We start from the raw sequence: 17,851 nt of genomic DNA on the forward strand, positions 1-17,851 counted from the left end.
CGGGACCGGACGGATTCCCGGTGGAATTTTATAGGAAGTATATGGACTTACTGGCCCCGCTTCTGACGAGAACCTTTAATGAGGCTAGGGAAAGGGGGCAGCTGCCCCCGACTATGTCGGAGGCAACTGCCCCCGACTATGTCGGAGGCAACGATATCGCTCCTTTTGAAGAAGGAAAAAGACCCGCTGCAGTGTGGGTCCTACAGGCCCATTTCCCTTTTAAATGTAGATGCTAAGCTCTTGGCCAAGGTGATGGCGACGAGGATAGAGGACTGTGTCCCTGGGGTGGTCCACGAGGATCAAACTGGGTTCGTTCAGGGGAGACAGCTGAACACGAACATACGGAGGTTGCTAGGGGTAATGATGATGCCCCCACCAGAGGGGGAGGCGGAGATAGTGGTGGCGATGGACGCCGAGAAAGCATTTGACAGAGTGGAGTGGGATTATCTGTGGGAGGTGCGGAGGAGATTTGGTTTTGGAGAAGGGTATATCGGATGGGTACAGCTGCTGTATAGGGCCCCGGTGGCGAGCGTGGTCACAAACAGACAGAGGTCTGATTACTTCCGTCTTCATAGAGGGACGAGGCAGGGGTGTCCCCTGTCTCCGTTACTGTTTGCATTGGCGATTGAGCCCCTGGCCATAGCACTGAGGGGCTCCAGGAAGTGGAGGGGAGTGCTCAGGGGAGGAGAAGAACACCGGGTATCTCTGTATGCGGATGATCTATTGCTGTATGTTGCGGACCCAGTGGAGGGGATGCCTGAGATAATGCAGACACTCAGGGAGTTTGGGAAATCTTCGGGGTACAAATTGAATATGGGTAAGAGTGAGTTGTTTGTGGTGCATCCGGGGGAGCAGAGCAGGGGAATAGATGACTTACCGCTGAGGAAGGTGACAAGAGATTTCCGGTACTTAGGGATTCAGATAGCCAGGAGTTGGGGAACCTTACACCGGCTTAATCTAACAAGATTGGTGGAACAGATGGAGGAGGATTTTAAGAGATGGGACATGGTGCCCCTGTCACTGGTGGGTAGGGTGCAGGCGGTTAAAATGGTCGTCCTCCCGAGATTCCTCTTTGTGTTTCAGTGCCTTCCAGTGATGGTCACGAAGGCTTTTTTCAAGAGAATTGAGAAAAGTGTCATGAGTTTTGTGTGGGCCGGGAAGACCCCGAGAGTGAGGAGGGGGTTCTTGCAGCGTAGCAGGGATAGGGGGGGGTTGGCACTGCCGAGCCTAAATGAATACTACTGGGCCGCCAATATCTCAATGGTGTGTAAGTGGATGGGAGAAGGGGAGGGAGCGGCATGGAAGAGATTGGGGATGGCGTCCTGCAAGGGAACCAGCCTACAAGCAATGGTGACGGCGCCGTTGTCGTTCTCCCCGAAGAAATACACCACATGTCCAGTGGTGGTGGCAACATTAAAAATTTGGGGGCAGTGGAGACGACATAGGGGAAGGATGGGAGCCTCGGTGCGGTCCCCGATAAGAAATAACCATAGGTTTGTCCCGGGGAGAATGGATGGGGGATTTGGAGCATGGCAGAGAGCTGGGGTTGTGCAACTGAGAGATCTGTTCGTAGACGGGACGTTTGCGAGTCTGGGAGCGCTGATGGAAAAATATGGGTTGCCCCAAGGGAATGCATTTCGGTATATGCAACTGAGGGCTTTCGCGAGGCAACAGGTGAGGGAATTCCCGCAGCTCCCGACGCAGGAGGTGCAGGGTAGAGTGATCTCAGAGACATGGGTGGGGGATGGTAGGGTGTCGGACATATACAGGGAAATGAGGGACGAGGGGGAGATCATGGTGGATGAGTTGAAGGGGAAATGGGAAGAAGAGCTGGGGGAAGAGATTGAGGAGGGGCTGTGGGCTGATGCCCTACGTAGGGTAAACTCATCGTCCTCGTGCGCCAGGCTAAGCCTGATACAATTCAAGGTTTTACACAGGGCGCATATGACCGGAGCAAGGCTCAGTAAATTTTTCGGGGTAGAGGATAAGTGTGGGAGATGCTCGAGAAGCCCAGCAAACCACACACACATGTTTTGGTCATGTCCGGCACTACAGGGGTTCTGGGTGGGGGTGGCAAAGGTGCTTTCGAAGGTGGTGGGGGTCCGGGTCAAGCCAGGCTGGGGGCTGGCTATATTCGGGGTTGCAGAAGAGCCGGGAGTGCAGGAGGCGAAAGAGGCTGATGTCTTGGCCTTTGCGTCCCTAGTAGCCCGGCGAAGGATATTGCTTATGTGGAAGTTAGCCAAACCCCCGGGCGTGGAGACCTGGATAAATGACATGGCAGGGTTTATAAAACTAGAATGGATAAAGTTTGCACTAAGGGGTTCGGCTCAAGGGTTCACCAGGCGGTGGCAACCGTTCATTGACTACCTCGCAGAACGATAAAAGAAATGGGAAGGTAACAGCAGCAACCCAGGGGGGAGGGGGGAGGGGGGGGGGGCCGGGTGGGGCCACAGGGGTGTTTTTGTATAAATATCTGTACTAGGCTATGTATATTGGACTGTTTGATTTTATTTTGGAGAGTTATTATTTTTGATAGGGCAGTTGCCATTTAGTTTATATATTATTTATTTATTTGTTAAAAAAGGCCACTGTTATTTATACTGTTTTACTGTTGTAAAAAGGAAAACCTTTGTATTGTTTTGTTTGGCCAAAAAAATCTGAATAAAATATATTTTTTTAAAAAGACTTCTCACACGTGTAGATAATGGTAACAGGAGTTGTGAGCACTGTGGGTAGACTATTAGTTTCCTAGTTTTGCACGGAGGTGTTAGGAATGTCAGGTTTGCTATCCATTATACTTTGAACTGTTTGTTTGAATACGAGGCAGATTGAAACTGGAGGGGTCCACAGGATAGCTAATTAGCATTTCCACCTGGATAAAAGTCTTATGTGATTCTTACAGATACAAGGCAGTTTCCTGGAAGCTGAGAGCAAGCAGGAAATAGAGGTAGCTGGCTCCTGGAGCTGAAGCAGAGAAAATTGTTCACCTTGCTGAATATGGGTGCGAATCTGCTTTTAGATTGAACAGACTGAGATAGTAAACATTCAAAGGAGGCCAAAAGATTCACCCAGCTTGTACTGGAAGGAAGAAATCTCCAGCGTAACTCTCAGAATGTGTCATTTCTGGAGTTAAAGGTTACCCAGTAGGTAAAAACAGCAAAGTAGGCGAGTGGGAGTGGATGGTAACTTTGGACTGTTTCCAGGAGAATAACTGTCTGTTTAAGGGACAGTGTAAAGTATGAATATGATGGTGGATTTTTCTGTTATTTTAAAAGTTAAATGAGGAATTACTTTTTGTAGTTGAGAGTATAAGTTGCCTACAAAAACAGTTTTTAGTCAATGCTGCATTTAGTTTGTTACAGTAAAAGTCTTAAAACTCTACACCTTGTCAGATGATCTTTCTAGTCAATCACTGGAATATCAAATATCTTTCACCCAGGTGGGAACTGCCACCGTGGGCAGGAGTCAGACCTCGTCCAATGATGTGGGGCAGCAGAGCTCATCGCAGAGCGGGTTGTCATCATTCTCCGTCCCATCGATCACAATTAGTTCCAATCAGACACGGTTCAAAGTGATTCAGTTTTCCACAACTGGAACAATATTTCCCTCCCGCTGGACTATTTTTTTGACTGTGGGCGTGTCCATAGCGTGTGCACGTCATCAGACTCATGACATCACATTCACAATGGCCATCGGACGCAGTTTTCTGTGCTGTGACACAGCATTAATGGCGTTAGCCACGTTTAACGATTTCGTGCTCTTTTCCTTAGCCACGAATTCGGCATATTCGTTCGATGCCTGTTCGTTGGCCGTACACATATTTATAGCATCTTCAACGGACAAAACCGGTTTTCTTAACATTTTCCCGCACAACCGTTCCATCGTTTATTCTGAACACAACTTGGTCCTGCAGCATAGACTCGGAGGCTGAGGCAAAATTACAGGACTGAGCTCGGAGCTTGAGAGTTGTGATGAAGGAATCCACAGACTCTCCCCTAAGCTGCAGCCTTTTCTGAAACATGTAGCGCTCATAGGTCTCACTCACCTGTTTCCTACAGTGTGTATTGAACTTTTGAAGCACCATGCTGGATTTATTTTTGTCTTCATCTGCACTGAACTCAAACGAATTAAAGAACTCCAATGCTTGCAGTCCAGTCAAATTTAGTAGGAGAACTATTTTGCGTTGGTCTGATGCATTTTCAAGCACAGAGGCAGAAATAAAGACTTCAAACTGTTGTTTAAAGAAAGCCCAATTCTGGCATAGCTTACCATGTGTTTTGAAGTGGTCAGGATTCTTGAGACCTTCCATCTTCTGATCAATCTTTACTGTAGATTTTATTGTAGAGTTGTAACTCCTGGATTGCTTCTTCAATCTCCAATGCTATTCTAACCTAATCTAATTGCTGTTTCTTTAAAGGAATAGACTCCTGATACCAGGTGGTATTCTTTGTGTTGCTTATTTCAGGATGGTTGGCATAGTGACCACAGTATAACTTTTACTTAAACAGCTATGATTTACTACTAAAACTGGGATTCGACACTGAGTCCTTAAGAATACAGAATTGATCAATAACATCTAACTACACTCATCTACTGCTATCTCACTACTGGTATAATCTAACCTGACTCACACTATCTGCTCTTGTGACCTTCACTTGCTATCTCCTGCATGTACTCCCCCCTAAGGTCTAGAATCACTGCCTTATATAGTTGCATCTGCAGCTCCTTCCAATGGCTACTCTCGACACTACTGTCGCCATCTGGGACGGCCACTTCCCGATTACAAAATGGACACTTTGCAAAGATTGCAGGGGAAATGGACAATGCTGAGGAAACAAGCAGGTTCAGAGCGTGTCTGTATATTGGAGCCGCAGCTCCCAGACAAGACCAAAACTGTAGGCTCATTAGCATACTAATGGCCCATCTCCAGGAACAAAAGAGTAACATTTGAGTAACCGATACTAAGGCAGACACCCCGGCGCCAGAGGAGACCGAAACAAAGCAGGCCAATGGTCACCTAGGACACGCCCAGCCATCAGGGCACCCACCCCTTTATTGGATGAAATCAATAGGAATGATCAAGAAACAGCCCAATTGATTGGGGCCAAGTTCAGGGCCCGCCCAAAAGAGCGCGAAGCCCCTTTGGGTATAAGAAGGAGCCCCCAAGAGAGAATCGCTCTCTTGGCTCCGGCTCTCACCGAGGAGAGACCTGCCCAACAGCTGCACCAGAACAAGTAAGTCCAAGGTCAGCGCACGCTACCAGACAGACTGTTCCCCTGAACCAGTTCCACCCCAGCAGCCTCCGAACCGAACAACAGCCATTGTTCCTCTGACTGAGTGGGCGCCCGAAGCTAAGTATAGGCTTTAGCAGTAGTGATAGTTTATTCTGTAGTATTTGTGCATGAGTATATTTAACTGTGTGTGTAAATAAATAAGCATTGACTTTGAACTAACTGGTGTACCGAGTCTTTGATCAGTATTCGGTTTGGAACCTTGTGGCGGTATCAAAAGATACCTGGCGACTCTAGAGCAAAACGTAATTAGAATTAAGGAAGTCGACCATATTGACCGCCATATTCAGAGCCAACCAAAGAGAGCAACACCACATTAACCCTTGCAATGCTGACAGTTATGATAATACCACAACGCTGTTGTTCAAGAAAGGGGCAAAGGATAACCCAGGAAATTACAACCTGTCAGCTTGACCCTGGTCCCTGATTAGTTACCCAGGTCACGTGACCCTCTTGGCAAATCATCCCTGAAAGGGGACAAACACCATACACATATCTACAGTTGCTACAGGAGCAGGTCAGAGGCTAGGAAGTCTTTTTAAAATACATTTAGAGTACCCAATTCTTTTTTTCCAATTAAGGGGCAATTTGGCATGGCCAATCAACCTACCCTGCACATCTTTTTGGGTGCCAACTCCAGAGGACAGTGATCCGGGGCCGGGATCGAATGCGTGTCCTTGGTGCTATGAGACAGCAGTGCTAACCACTGCACCGCAGTGCTGCCCCTAGAGGCTAGGAATCCTGGAGCGAGTAACTCACCTCCTGACTTGTCAAAGCAGGTCCATCATCCATAAGGCACAAGTCAGGAGTGTAATGAAATACTCTCCACTTGCCTGGATGATTGCAGCTCCAACAACACTCAAGAAGCTCAACATTGTCCAGAACATACGTCCACTTTCTGGTACTGAAGGTCGGAATTGTGGAAGTAGCTGTGTCCCTAGGCAACCTGTTCCAGTAAATCTACAACACTGGCATCTACCCAACAATGTGGAAAACTGCCCAAGTATATCCTGTCCACAAAAATCCAATCTGGCCAATTACCACCCACAGTCTAATCTCAATCATCAGCAAAGCGATGGGACACTCCTCCTCCTATAATTTGTCACCTTCACATTTTTCTGCAATGTAATAAATCTCTTTCATAAAACAATAATGGGGCATTTGTTCAAAGGGATCTCAATCACAAAAGCTCAGCGATTATGGACAGAATATAAAATGGCTCAAAATAAGTAATTCCTCCAGAATTCCTTACCTTCATGGGTCCATAAACCTCTGTCCGGTCAAACATCAGCTTAAAGTAAGCTAAGTTATCCAGCGCTGCCGCCCAGGGAATATATTCCAACTCATTGGTCAGATACCTTGTTGTGTTAAGTGCTGCTGTGGTATTGCGATATTTCGCTCTGTCAGGGGCAAGAAACATTGAATATGGAACAAGTGTCTTCTAAAAACAATTTGCTGTTAATTGTAATTCTTTTCACCCATCACTGCTGCTGCAATGATACAGAATTGAGTTCAGTGGAGTAGATTGTAAAACAAGTGGCCATAGTCCCAGATGACCACAGGCTGCTCTCCCCGTTGAGGGGGGGAGCTGACTGGTGGGGATTAAACCTGAGGATCACCACACCTCAGGCAAGGGGCGAGTTTGAGAAGGCGGGACCCTCATTAATAACCTCAGCCGGTACGGGGACTGAACCCACGCTGCTGCCTCGCTCTGCATCACCCCCCAGCCTGGTACGGGGATTGAACCCACGCTGCTGCCTCGCTCTGCATCACCCCCCAGCCCGGTACGGGGATTGAACCCACGCTGCTGCCTCGCTCTGCATCACCCCCCAGCCCGGTACGGGGATTGAACCCACGCTGCTGCCTCGCTCTGCATCACCCCCCAGCCCGGTACGGGGACTGAACCCACGCTGCTGCCTCGCTCTGCATCACCCCCCAGCCCCCCAGCCCGGTACGGGGATTGAACCCACGCTGCTGCCTCGTTCTGCATCATCCCCCAGCCCGGTACGGGGACTGAACCCACGCTGCTGCCTCGCTTTGCATCACCCCCCAGTCCGGTACGGGGACTGAACCCACGCTGCTGCCTCGCTCTGCATCACCACCCAGCCCCCCAGCCCGGTACGGGGATTGAACCCACGCTGCTGCCTCGCTCTGCATCACCCCCCAGCCCGGTACGGGGACTGAACCAACGCTGTTGCCTCGCTCTGCATCACCCCCCAGCCCCCACCCCGGTACGGGGATTGAACCCACGCTGCTGCCTCGCTCTGCATCACCCCCCAGCCCCCCAGCCCGGTACGGGGATTGAACCCACGCTGCTGCCTCGCTCTGCATCACCCCCCAGCCCCCAGCCCGGTACGGGGACTGAACCCACGCTGCTGCCTCGCTCTGCATCACCCCCCAGCCCCCCAGCCCGGTACAGGGACTGAACCCACGCTGCTGCCTCGCTCTGCATCACCACCCAGCCCGGTACGGGGACTGAACCCACGCTGCTGCCTCGCTCTGCATCACCCCCCAGCCTGGTACGGGGACTGAACCCACGCTGCTGCCTCGCTCTGCATCACCCCCCAGCCCGGTACGGGGATTGAACCCACGCTGCTGCCTCGCTCTGCATCACCCCCCAGCCCGGTACGGGGACTGAACCCACGCTGCTGCCTCGCTCTGCATCACCCCCCAGCCCGGTACGGGGATTGAACCCACGCTGCTGCCTTGCTCTGCATCACCACCCAGCCCCCCAGCCCGGTACGGGGATTGAACCCACGCTGCTGCCTCGCTCTGCATCACTAACACTAAACCAGCCGAATATCTAACAAAAAAGTACATCCTCTGATAAGCTGATTCGCAAACTGATCTTTTACTTGGGGACTTTAGTGAAGTCTAATAGAACTCTTCCTGTTCTTTTTACAAAACAACTTGCATTTATGTAGCATCTTTAACACATTAAACATTCAAGATGTTTCACAGAATCGATGTGAATGAGTGAAGGGAACTAGTATATCTGCCTTTATGACAAAGGAGTTGGAATACAGGAGTACAAAAGGCTTACTACAATTCTAAAAGACCTTGGTGTTATTTAATGATTTTGTAATATATATATTAGTCTTTTTGTCTAGCCGAGTTGGTGAAATATAGACGTAGTCTTCGAGTGATGATAAAGTAATTTAATGAGCAATATGAAATAAACTAGTGAGTTCTTTTTACTTCAATACTGAACTAGTAAACAAACAAATAATGATAGATTAAACTATTAAATAAGATAATGCTACATACTAAGATCTGTTAACTTCTTCTCTCTAGCTGTTTCCCTTCTATACTCTCCACACTCCGAACACACTCTGCTAAGGAAAGAGCAGGAAAATCTTTTTATAGGTCTTGGTAGTGCGGCCATCTAATGTTCATTTGCCTGTACTTGCTTAACATCACTTGCTCACGTATTGCTACACACAGAGATCACTACACTTGGTGCAGTGCTGAGTACAGCTTTGGTCTTTTTACCCATGGAAGGATACACTGCCTTAGGGAAATTCACCAAGGTTTACTACATTGATTTCTTGGTTGTCCTATGAGGACCGACTAAGGTTCCTTCAGCAGCACCCTCTGAACCCACAACCAGTACTCTACTGAACAGGACAGGTGTTATATTTGGAGGTAGGTGAGCACTTTGGTGATAGTGACCACAATTCGATTACGTTTACTTTAGTGATGGAAAGGGAGAGATATATACCGCAGGGCAAGAGTTATATCTGGGGGAAAGGCAACTATGATGCGATGAGGCAAGACTTAGGATACATCGGATGGAGGGGAAAACTGCAGGATATAGGCACAATGGAAATGTGGAGCTTGTTCAAGGAACAGCTACTGCATGTCCTTGATAAGTATGTACCTGTCAGGCAGGGAGGAAGTGGTCGAGTGAGGGAACCGTGATTTACTAAGGCAGTCGAAACACTTGTCAAGAGGAAGAAGGCGACTTATGTAAAGATGAGACATGAAGGTTCAGTTAGGGAGCTCGAGAGTTACAAGTTAGCTAGGAAGGACCTAAAGAGAGAGTTAAGAAGAGCCAGGAGGGGACATGAGAAGTCTTTGGCAGGTAGGATCAAGGATAACCCTAAAGCTTTCTATAGATATGTCAGGAATAAAAGAATGACTAGGGTAAGAGTAGGGCCAGTCAAGGACAGTAGTGGGAGGTTGTGCTTGGAGTCCGAGGAGATAGGAGAGGTGCTAAATGAATATGTTTCGTCAGTATTCACACAGGAAAAAGACAATGTTGTCGAGGAGAATACTAAGATTCAGGCTACTAGACTAGAAAGACTTGAGGTTCATAAGGAGGCGGGTGTTAGCAATTCTGGAAAGTGTGAAAATAGATAAGTCTCCTGGGCCGGATGGGATTTATCCTAGGATTCTCTGGGAAGCTAGGGAGGAGATTGCTGAGCCTTTGGCCTTGATCTTTAAGTCATCTTTGTCTACAGGAATAGTGCCAGAAGACTGGAGGATAGCAAATGTTGTCCCCTTGTTCAAGAAGGGGAGTAAAGATAACCCCGGTAACTATAGACCAGTGAGCCTTACTTCTGTTGTGGGAAAAATCTTGGAAAGGTTTATAAGAGATAGGATGTATAATCATCTGGAAAGGAATAATTTGATTAGAGATAGTCAACACGGTTTTGTGAAGGGTAGGTCGTGCCTCACAAACCTTATAGAGTTCTTTGAGAAGGTGACCAAACAGGTGGATGAGGGTAAAGCAGTTGATGTGGTGTATATGGATTTCAGTAAAGCGTTTGATAAGGTTCCCCATGGTAGGCTACTGCAGAAAATACGGAGGCATGGGATTCAGGGTGATTTAGCAGTTTGGATCAGAAATTGGCTAGCTGGAAGAAGACAAAGGGTGGTGGTTGATGGGGAATGTTCAGACTAGAGTCCAGTTACTAGTGGTGTACCACAAGGATCTGTTTTGGGGCCACTGCTGTTTGTCATTTTTATAAATGACCTGCAGGAGGGCGTAGAAGGATGGGTGAGTAAATTTGCAGATGACACTAAAGTCGGTGGAGTTGTGGACAGTGCGGAAGGATGTTACAAGTTACAGAGGGACATAGATAAGCTGCAGCGCTGGGCTGAGAGGTGGCAAATGGAGTTTAATGCAGAAAAGTGTGAGGTGATTCATTTTGGAAGGAATAACAGGAAGACTGAGTACTGGGCTAATGGTAAGATTCTTGGCAGTGTGGATGAGCAGAGAGATCTCGGTGTCCATGTACATTGATCCCTGAAAGTTGCCAACCAGGTTGAGAGGGTTGTTAAGAAGGCATACGGTGTGTTAGCTCTTCTTGGTAGAGGGATTGAGTTTAGGAGCCATGAGTTCATGTTGCAGCTATGCAACACTCTGGTGCGGTCGCATTTGGAGTATTGCGTGCAATTCTGGTCGCCGCATTATAGGAAGGATGTGGAAGCATTGGAAAGGGTGCAGAGGAGAATTACCAGAATGTTGCCTGGTATGGAGGGAAGATTTTATGAGGAAAGGCTGAGGGACTTGAGGCTGTTTTCGTTAGAGAGAAGGTTAAGAGGTGACTTAATTGAGGCATACAAAGAACAAAGAACAAAGAAGTGTACAGCACAGGAACAGGCCCTTCGGCCCTCCAAGCCCGTGCCGACCATGCTGCCCGACTAAACTACAATCTTCTACACTTCCTGGGTCCGTATCCCTCTATTCCCATCCTATTCATGTATTTGTCAAGATGCCCCTTAAATGTCACTATCGTCCCTGCTTCCACCACCTCCTCTGGTAGCGGGTTCCAGGCACCCACTACCCTCTGCGTAAAAAACTTGCCTCGTACATCTACTCTAAACCTTGCCCCTCTCACCTTAAACCTATGCCCCCTAGTAATTGACCCCTCTACCCTGGGGAAAAGCCTCTGACTATCCACTCTGTCTATGCCCCTCATAATTTTGTATACCTCTATCAGGTCGCCCCTCAACCTCCTTCGTTCCAGTGAGAACAAACCGAGTTTATTCAACCGCTCCTCATAGCTAATGCCCTCCATACCAGGCAACATTCTGGTAAATCTCTTCTGCACCCTCTCTAAAGCTTCCACATCCTTCTGGTAGTGTGGCGACCAGAATTGAACACTATACTCCAAGTGTGGCCTAACTAAGGTTCTATACAGCTGCAACATGACTTGCCAATTCTTATACTCAATGCCCCGGCCAATGAAGGCAAGCATGCCGTATGCCTTCTTGACTACCTTCTCCACCTGTGTTGCCCCTTTCAATGACCTGTGATGATCAGAGGATTGGATATGGTGGACAGTGAGAGCCTTTTTCCTCGGATGGTGATGTCTAGCACGAGGGGACATACCTTTAAATTGAGGGGAGATAGATATAAGACAGATGTCAGAGGTAGGTTCTTTACTCAGAGAGTAGTAAGGCGTGGAATGCCCTGCCTGCAACAGTAGTGGACTCGCCAACACTAAGGACATTCAAATGGTCATTGGATAGACATATGGACGATAAGGGAATAGTTTAGATGGGCTTTAGAGTGGTTTCACAGGTCGGCGCAACATCGAGGGCCGAAGGGCCTGTACTGCGCTGTAATGTTCTATGTTCTATGTTCTACACTCTGTATGCTTCACCCAATGCCCCTGTCTATGTCTTTACATTGTGTATTTATCATATGTCCTATGTTTTTCATGTATGGAATGATCTGTCTGGACTTTATGCAGAACAGGACTTTTCAGTGTACCTCGGTACACGTGACAATAAAATCAAATCTATTCCAAAGTATGACCTCGAAGGACAAGAGCAGCAGATACCTGGGAACTCCACCACCTGGAGGTTCCCCTCCAAGTCACTCACCACCCTGATTTGAAAATATATCGCCGTTCCTTCACTGTCGCTGGGACAACATCCTGGAATTCCCTCCCGAACAGCATAGTGGGTGTACCTACACCTCATGGACTGCCCACCACCTCAGGGATGGGCAACAAATGCTGGCCACTGACACTCCATCCTGTGAGAGGACTGAAATAGAGAGTGTGCCTATACTCTGGAGTATGGACGAGTGAGGTAATTTCAATAAAACAGAGAAGATTGTGAGATGTCAGGAAGATGCTGAGAAACTTTTCTATGACTGGAGAATGTTGGGGGGTGGGGTCTGCGCTTGGCGGGGAGTTTCTATGACTGGAGAATGTTGGGGGGTGGGGTCTGCGCTTGGCGGGGAGTTTCTATGACTGGAGAATGTTGGGGGGTGGGGTCTGCGCTTGGCGGGGAGTTTCTATGACTGGAGAATGTTGGGGGGTGGGGTCTGCGCTTGGCGGGGAGTTTCTATGACTGGAGAATGTTGGGGGGTGGGGTCTGCGCTTGGCGGGAGTTTTGCACAATCCTGGGATAAAGGTTCAGCCAATTATTTCTTACGAAGGTTCTGGATCTTTGGAATTCTCGACCTTAACTATGAATGCTTATTCACTGAGCAGATTCACAGCTGAGATGAATAAATTCTTGGAATCTGAGGGAATTTTGGGAAATGGGGATCAGCTGTGGAGTCAAGTTTGAAAATCAGCCACAACAGTGCCGACTCGAGAGACTAAATAAACCCAAGACTGCCTCTAGTTTAATATTCCAAAGGACATTGTGAATCACTTGTGTGTTTTTATGACAATCCAATAGTTTCAGTTGCTATTAGTTGCACTAATCTTTTATTCCAGATTTATTTAATTAACTGAATTAAAATTTCCCAGGTGCTGTGATATAATCATTGTGATAGTGTTCTCTGAATAAGGTGGCAGTGGTCAACTCACTTCTTGAACAACTGCAGTTATAGTGAAAGTCCTGAGGGTTGGGAGTTCCAGGAGTTTATCCCAACAATGATGGAGGGAGAGTGACATATTTCCAAATGAGGATGGTTGGAAGAAACTTGTACACAATGCTGTTTTTAAGCACCTGTGTCCCTCATTTTTCCAGTTGGGTTTGAGGGATGTTGTTGAAGGAGTCATGGTGAGTTATTAAAGTGTATCTTGCAGGTGGTACACACAGCTGCCACTGCGCGCCAGTGGTGGATGAGGTGAATGTTTAAGGTGTTGAATGGCTTTGTCCAGGTGGTATCAAGAATCTTGAGTATTGTGGGAGCCACCGTCAGGCATGTGGAGTGCTCCATCACACTGCTGACTAGTAAATGATGGAAAGTCTTTTGGGAGTCAGTAAGTGAGTTACTCACTGCAGAATTCCCAACCTATTACCTTCTCTTGTCATATTTATCTGTTCAATGGTTGTCCACACGATGTTGATAGCCGGAGAGTCAATGATGGTAATTAGTTGACAGTCAAAGGGAGATGATTGGATTCTCTCTTGTTGGAGATGATCATTGCCTGGCACTTGTGTGGTGCGAATGTAACTTGCCACTTATCCGCCCAAGTCTAATTGTTGTCCAGACATCCGTACATATGGAGACAGACACCGGTGATGTGGTGGCATTGTTGCTGGACTAGTAATCAGAGACCCAGGGTAATTCTCTGAGAATCCAGGTTCAAATCCCATCACAGCAGATGGTAAAATTTGAATCCAATAAAAGTCTAATGTTAATCATGCTTACTGATTTTCATAAAAGCCCCATCTGGTTCATTAATGTCCTGTAGGGAAGGAAATCTGCCGTCCTTGCCTGGTCTGACCTACACGTGACTCCAGACCCACCAATGTGGTTGACTCTGAAATTAGGGATGGACAATAAATGCCGACTCAACCATTGATGGCCAAATCCCACAAATTAATAGGAACAAATGATATTCTTTCTAATAGAAAATGCTTTAAATATTTCACAAAAGTATCAATATTATTTACAGATATTGCATTAATAAAGTTGTCTTTCCCCACAGGAGTGCATTGGCTTTCTTTTACACCCATCTATCAAGTAACACATAACTGACCTTGCAAGATTGAAGGAGTCGGCCATTATCTGGGCTCTGTTTATGACTGGTAAATGCTGTAAGAGAAAGATTTAAAATATAGCACATGCAATTGTAGTATTGTGTAGTAAATTAAAACCTAACTGGGATGGAACATACGCAAATAGCTGTGACATAAGTGGTTTTGGAATCTTGGTCAGTGCTCCCACATTCTGGGTGCAAAGTGGTGATGAAGAGGCAGAATTGGAAAATTTACTTTTCCACTTTGCTTCATTCTGAAAATGCATAGTGACAAAAGTTGAGAAATATTCTGTTTTCCAAATGAGTTTGAGATTATAAACGCTTCCTTTCAATTTTGACCTTGTGAATTTAATATTTAAGATCTTACATCGGAACCCCCAAAACAGGATAGATACTTCTTTAACTGAACCTCTTCACTAAGTGGAATGAAGGGAGGTACGGAGTGGTGACAGTGGTGACAGTGTGGTGACAGTGTGGTGACAGTGTGGTGACAGAGTGGTGACAGAGTGGCAACAAGAGTGGTGACAGTGTGGTGACAGTAGTGACAGAGTGGTGACAGTGGTGACAGAGTGGCAACAAGAGTGGTGACAGTGTGGTGACAGTGGTGACAGAGTGGTGACAGTGTGGTGACAGTGTGGTGACAGTGGTGACAGAGTGGTGACAGAGTGGTGACATAATGATATTATATCATTATTATTATTATATTAACCCTTTGACTTTGTCCATCTGGGAAACCAGGAATACAAACAGCTTTCAGCTGTTGTCAGTTTAGAAGAACAAGTAAAGAAGTAAAGATTTTGGACAAAGGAAAAGTTGATTCCAACTGAATTTATACAATTAACACAATCCATGCTGTTACATTAAGCCAGTTACAGCAAACAGGATGGGAAGATTAAGTTGTGAGGAGAATGCAAGGACGCTTCAAGAAGCATGGACAGGCAGAAAGAATTGGGCTAAAACCTGGCAGATGGAATATGATGTGACTAAGTGAGAAATTTTTCATTTTGGTAGAAAAAAACAAAAATTACGAATATTTCTTAAATGGTGACAGGTTGGAAAGTGCAGGTATCCAAAGAAACCAGGGTCCCTGTTCACTGAAAGGAAGGCAAAAGATTTGTGACATAGATACATAGAAAATAGGAGCAGGAGGAGGCCATTCGGCCCTTCGAGCCTGTTCCGTCATTCATTCTGATCATGGCTGATCGTCCAACTCAATAGCCAAATCCCGCTTTCCCCCCATATCCTTTGACCCCTTCACCCAAGTACTATATCTAACTGCTCCTTGAACACTACTTCCTGAGATAACAAATCCCATGTTGGCCTTCATTGCGAGGATATGTGGGCAGGAGTAAGGATATCTAGCTGCAGTCAGATAGAACTTTGGTGAGACCTCACCTGGAGTATTGTACACAGTTTGTCCCCTTATCGGGGATGTGTAATGGAGATTCACCAGGCTAAAGCAAATAAGGGTCGTTGGGAACCTCATTACATTTTAAGTCGATCCTGAGGGAAGAAGCTGAGAGTCGTCAAGGTCCTTGAGAAACTTTCCTGTGTGGAATCGAGAACACAGAGCTTTCTACAAAAATAGAAAATGCTGGAAATACTCAACTCGTCATTCAGCACCTGTGGGTAGGAAAATTGTTTGCATTTCAGATTGGAAATGACTCTTCCTCAGGACCATCACCTGTAGCATTTTGCTTTTGTAGGAAGCGTTTACGTTGCCCCTGAGCAAATTTGCTTGAGCAGTTTCATGCTGGAAAGTCATTTCAGGTTGAAATTCCATTGATGTCTTCGATAATTTAGTGAAGATGAATTCACAACAAATTAATTAAATATCTGTGTTGTAATATGACCAGAGTCGAACCTATTAGCTTCCTAACCAAAAGAATTACTTGTTTATCCCATCTCGGGTTTAATTTTGAAGGCATCAAGTGTTCTGTCAACTCCTTAATAACAAGCATATTGATAACGATTGTACTCACTGTGTGATTTCTTAACAATTGCTCCACAAGTTTTTCCCAGTTCCTCTCATCATAATTCACTCTGTAATATCCGATAACGTTAATATTGGCCAAGATCCAGTCTTCCCCGCTGGATTTCATATTCAGATTTTCTTCTGTTGGATTTAGAACAAACTTATTCACACAAAGGACTCAATTTGGGGCAAAGCAGCCATTTTTATTCTTATTCTTATACTTATTTGATGAAATGTCATCATAATGTCAATTGTACTTGAACATCTTGTGGAACTGTGGGTCGTAGCCGATGTCAAGTAAAGCTTCCTCAACACCCAACAGAAAGAATCATTGTCACCACCAAATTATTGGGGTGGTGTCTCAGATACACTAGTCTTGTCAAAGAACAAAGAACAATGCAGCACAGGAACAGGCCCTTCGGCCCTCCAAGCCTGCGCCGATCATGTGTCCTATCTAAACCAACCTCCTGATCCTTCTATACCCCGTCTGTTCATGTGTCTATCCAGATAAGTCTTAAAGGTCGCTAACGTATCTGCCTCAACCACCTCACTTGGCTGTGCATTCCAGGCCACCACCACCCTCTGTGTAAAACACCTCCCCCGCACATCTCCACTGAACCTTCCCCCCTCACCTTGAACCTGTGACCCCTTGTAATTGTCATTTCCGCCCTGGGAAAAAGCCTCCAACTGTTCACCCTATCTATACCCCTCATTTTATAAACTTCTATCAGGTCGCCCCTCAGCCTCCGTCTCTCGAGGGAGAACAATCCCAGTTTATTCAATCTCCCCTCACAGCTAATACCCTCCATACCTGGCAAAATCCTAGTAAACCTTTTCTGTACTTTGTCCAAAGCCTCCACGTCCTTCTGGTAGACAGGGGCTGGTTTAGCACACTGGGCTAAATCGCTGGCTTTTAAAACAGACCAAGGCAGGCCAGCAGCACGGTTCAATTCCCGTACCAGCCTCCCCGAACAGGCGCCGGAATGTGGCGACTAGGGGCTTTTCACAGTAACTTCATTTGAAGCCTACTTGTGACAATAAGCGATTTTCATTTCATTTCATTTCATTTTAGTGCAGTGACCAGAATTGGACACAGTATTCCAAATGTGGCCTAACCAACGTTCTATATAACACATTTTTATACTCAATGCCCCATCTGATGAAGACAAGCATGCCATATGCTTTCTTTACCACCATTTCCACCGGTGCTGCCACTTTTAAGGATCTGTGGGCCTGCACGCCCAGATCTCTCTGTGTCTCTCTATGCTCCTGATGGTTCTGTCATGTGAGAGTACCTTTAAGACATGGATGTTTAGCAATGTACCTTTAAGAAAACAGTGATGTCAGAGAGTGGGGGGAGCTGGGCTTTAGATCAGCCATTTTGCAGTTTAGTTTTTTAGTTTCAGTTTGAAAAAGAGCTTGCGTGCGTCTGTGTGTTTCCAGAGAGCTGCAGTTTGAAAAAGCAGCTTGTGTGTGCCTGTGTGTTTCCAGAGAGCTGCAGTTTGGAGGAAAAGAGCTTGTGAGTGTCTGTGTTTTGCAGTGAGCTGGATCTGCTGTGATCTCTGCCATGAAAGACTATCTCTGGATCATTTGGGTGATTTAAACTCATAATAGTAAAACTTTTAATCTGATGTGATTCTGTTTAAAGGTGTTAAGTCTCTTGGAAGTTTGAAGGAACATTTTGA

At 46.5% G+C, this 17,851-nt stretch overlaps 1 protein-coding gene across 1 annotated transcript in view; it reads right to left on the bottom strand.

The window, feature by feature from the left end:
• LOC140387330 (aminopeptidase N-like) overlaps positions 1–17,851 on the bottom strand; it is a 272,573-nt gene that overhangs the window by 38,020 nt on the left and 216,702 nt on the right. Inside the window, exons 12-14 of the mRNA XM_072470259.1 lie at positions 16,174–16,307; positions 14,192–14,247; positions 6,544–6,691 (exon numbers count right to left, since the gene is read on the bottom strand). Of these exons, the coding sequence (XP_072326360.1) occupies positions 6,544–6,691; positions 14,192–14,247; positions 16,174–16,307 (338 nt within the window). The remainder of the gene's footprint in view (positions 1–6,543; positions 6,692–14,191; positions 14,248–16,173; positions 16,308–17,851) is intronic.

Source organism: Scyliorhinus torazame, chromosome 12 (assembly GCF_047496885.1).
Source record: "Scyliorhinus torazame isolate Kashiwa2021f chromosome 12, sScyTor2.1, whole genome shotgun sequence".
In the NCBI taxonomy this organism is placed as follows: domain Eukaryota; kingdom Metazoa; phylum Chordata; class Chondrichthyes; order Carcharhiniformes; family Scyliorhinidae; genus Scyliorhinus; species Scyliorhinus torazame.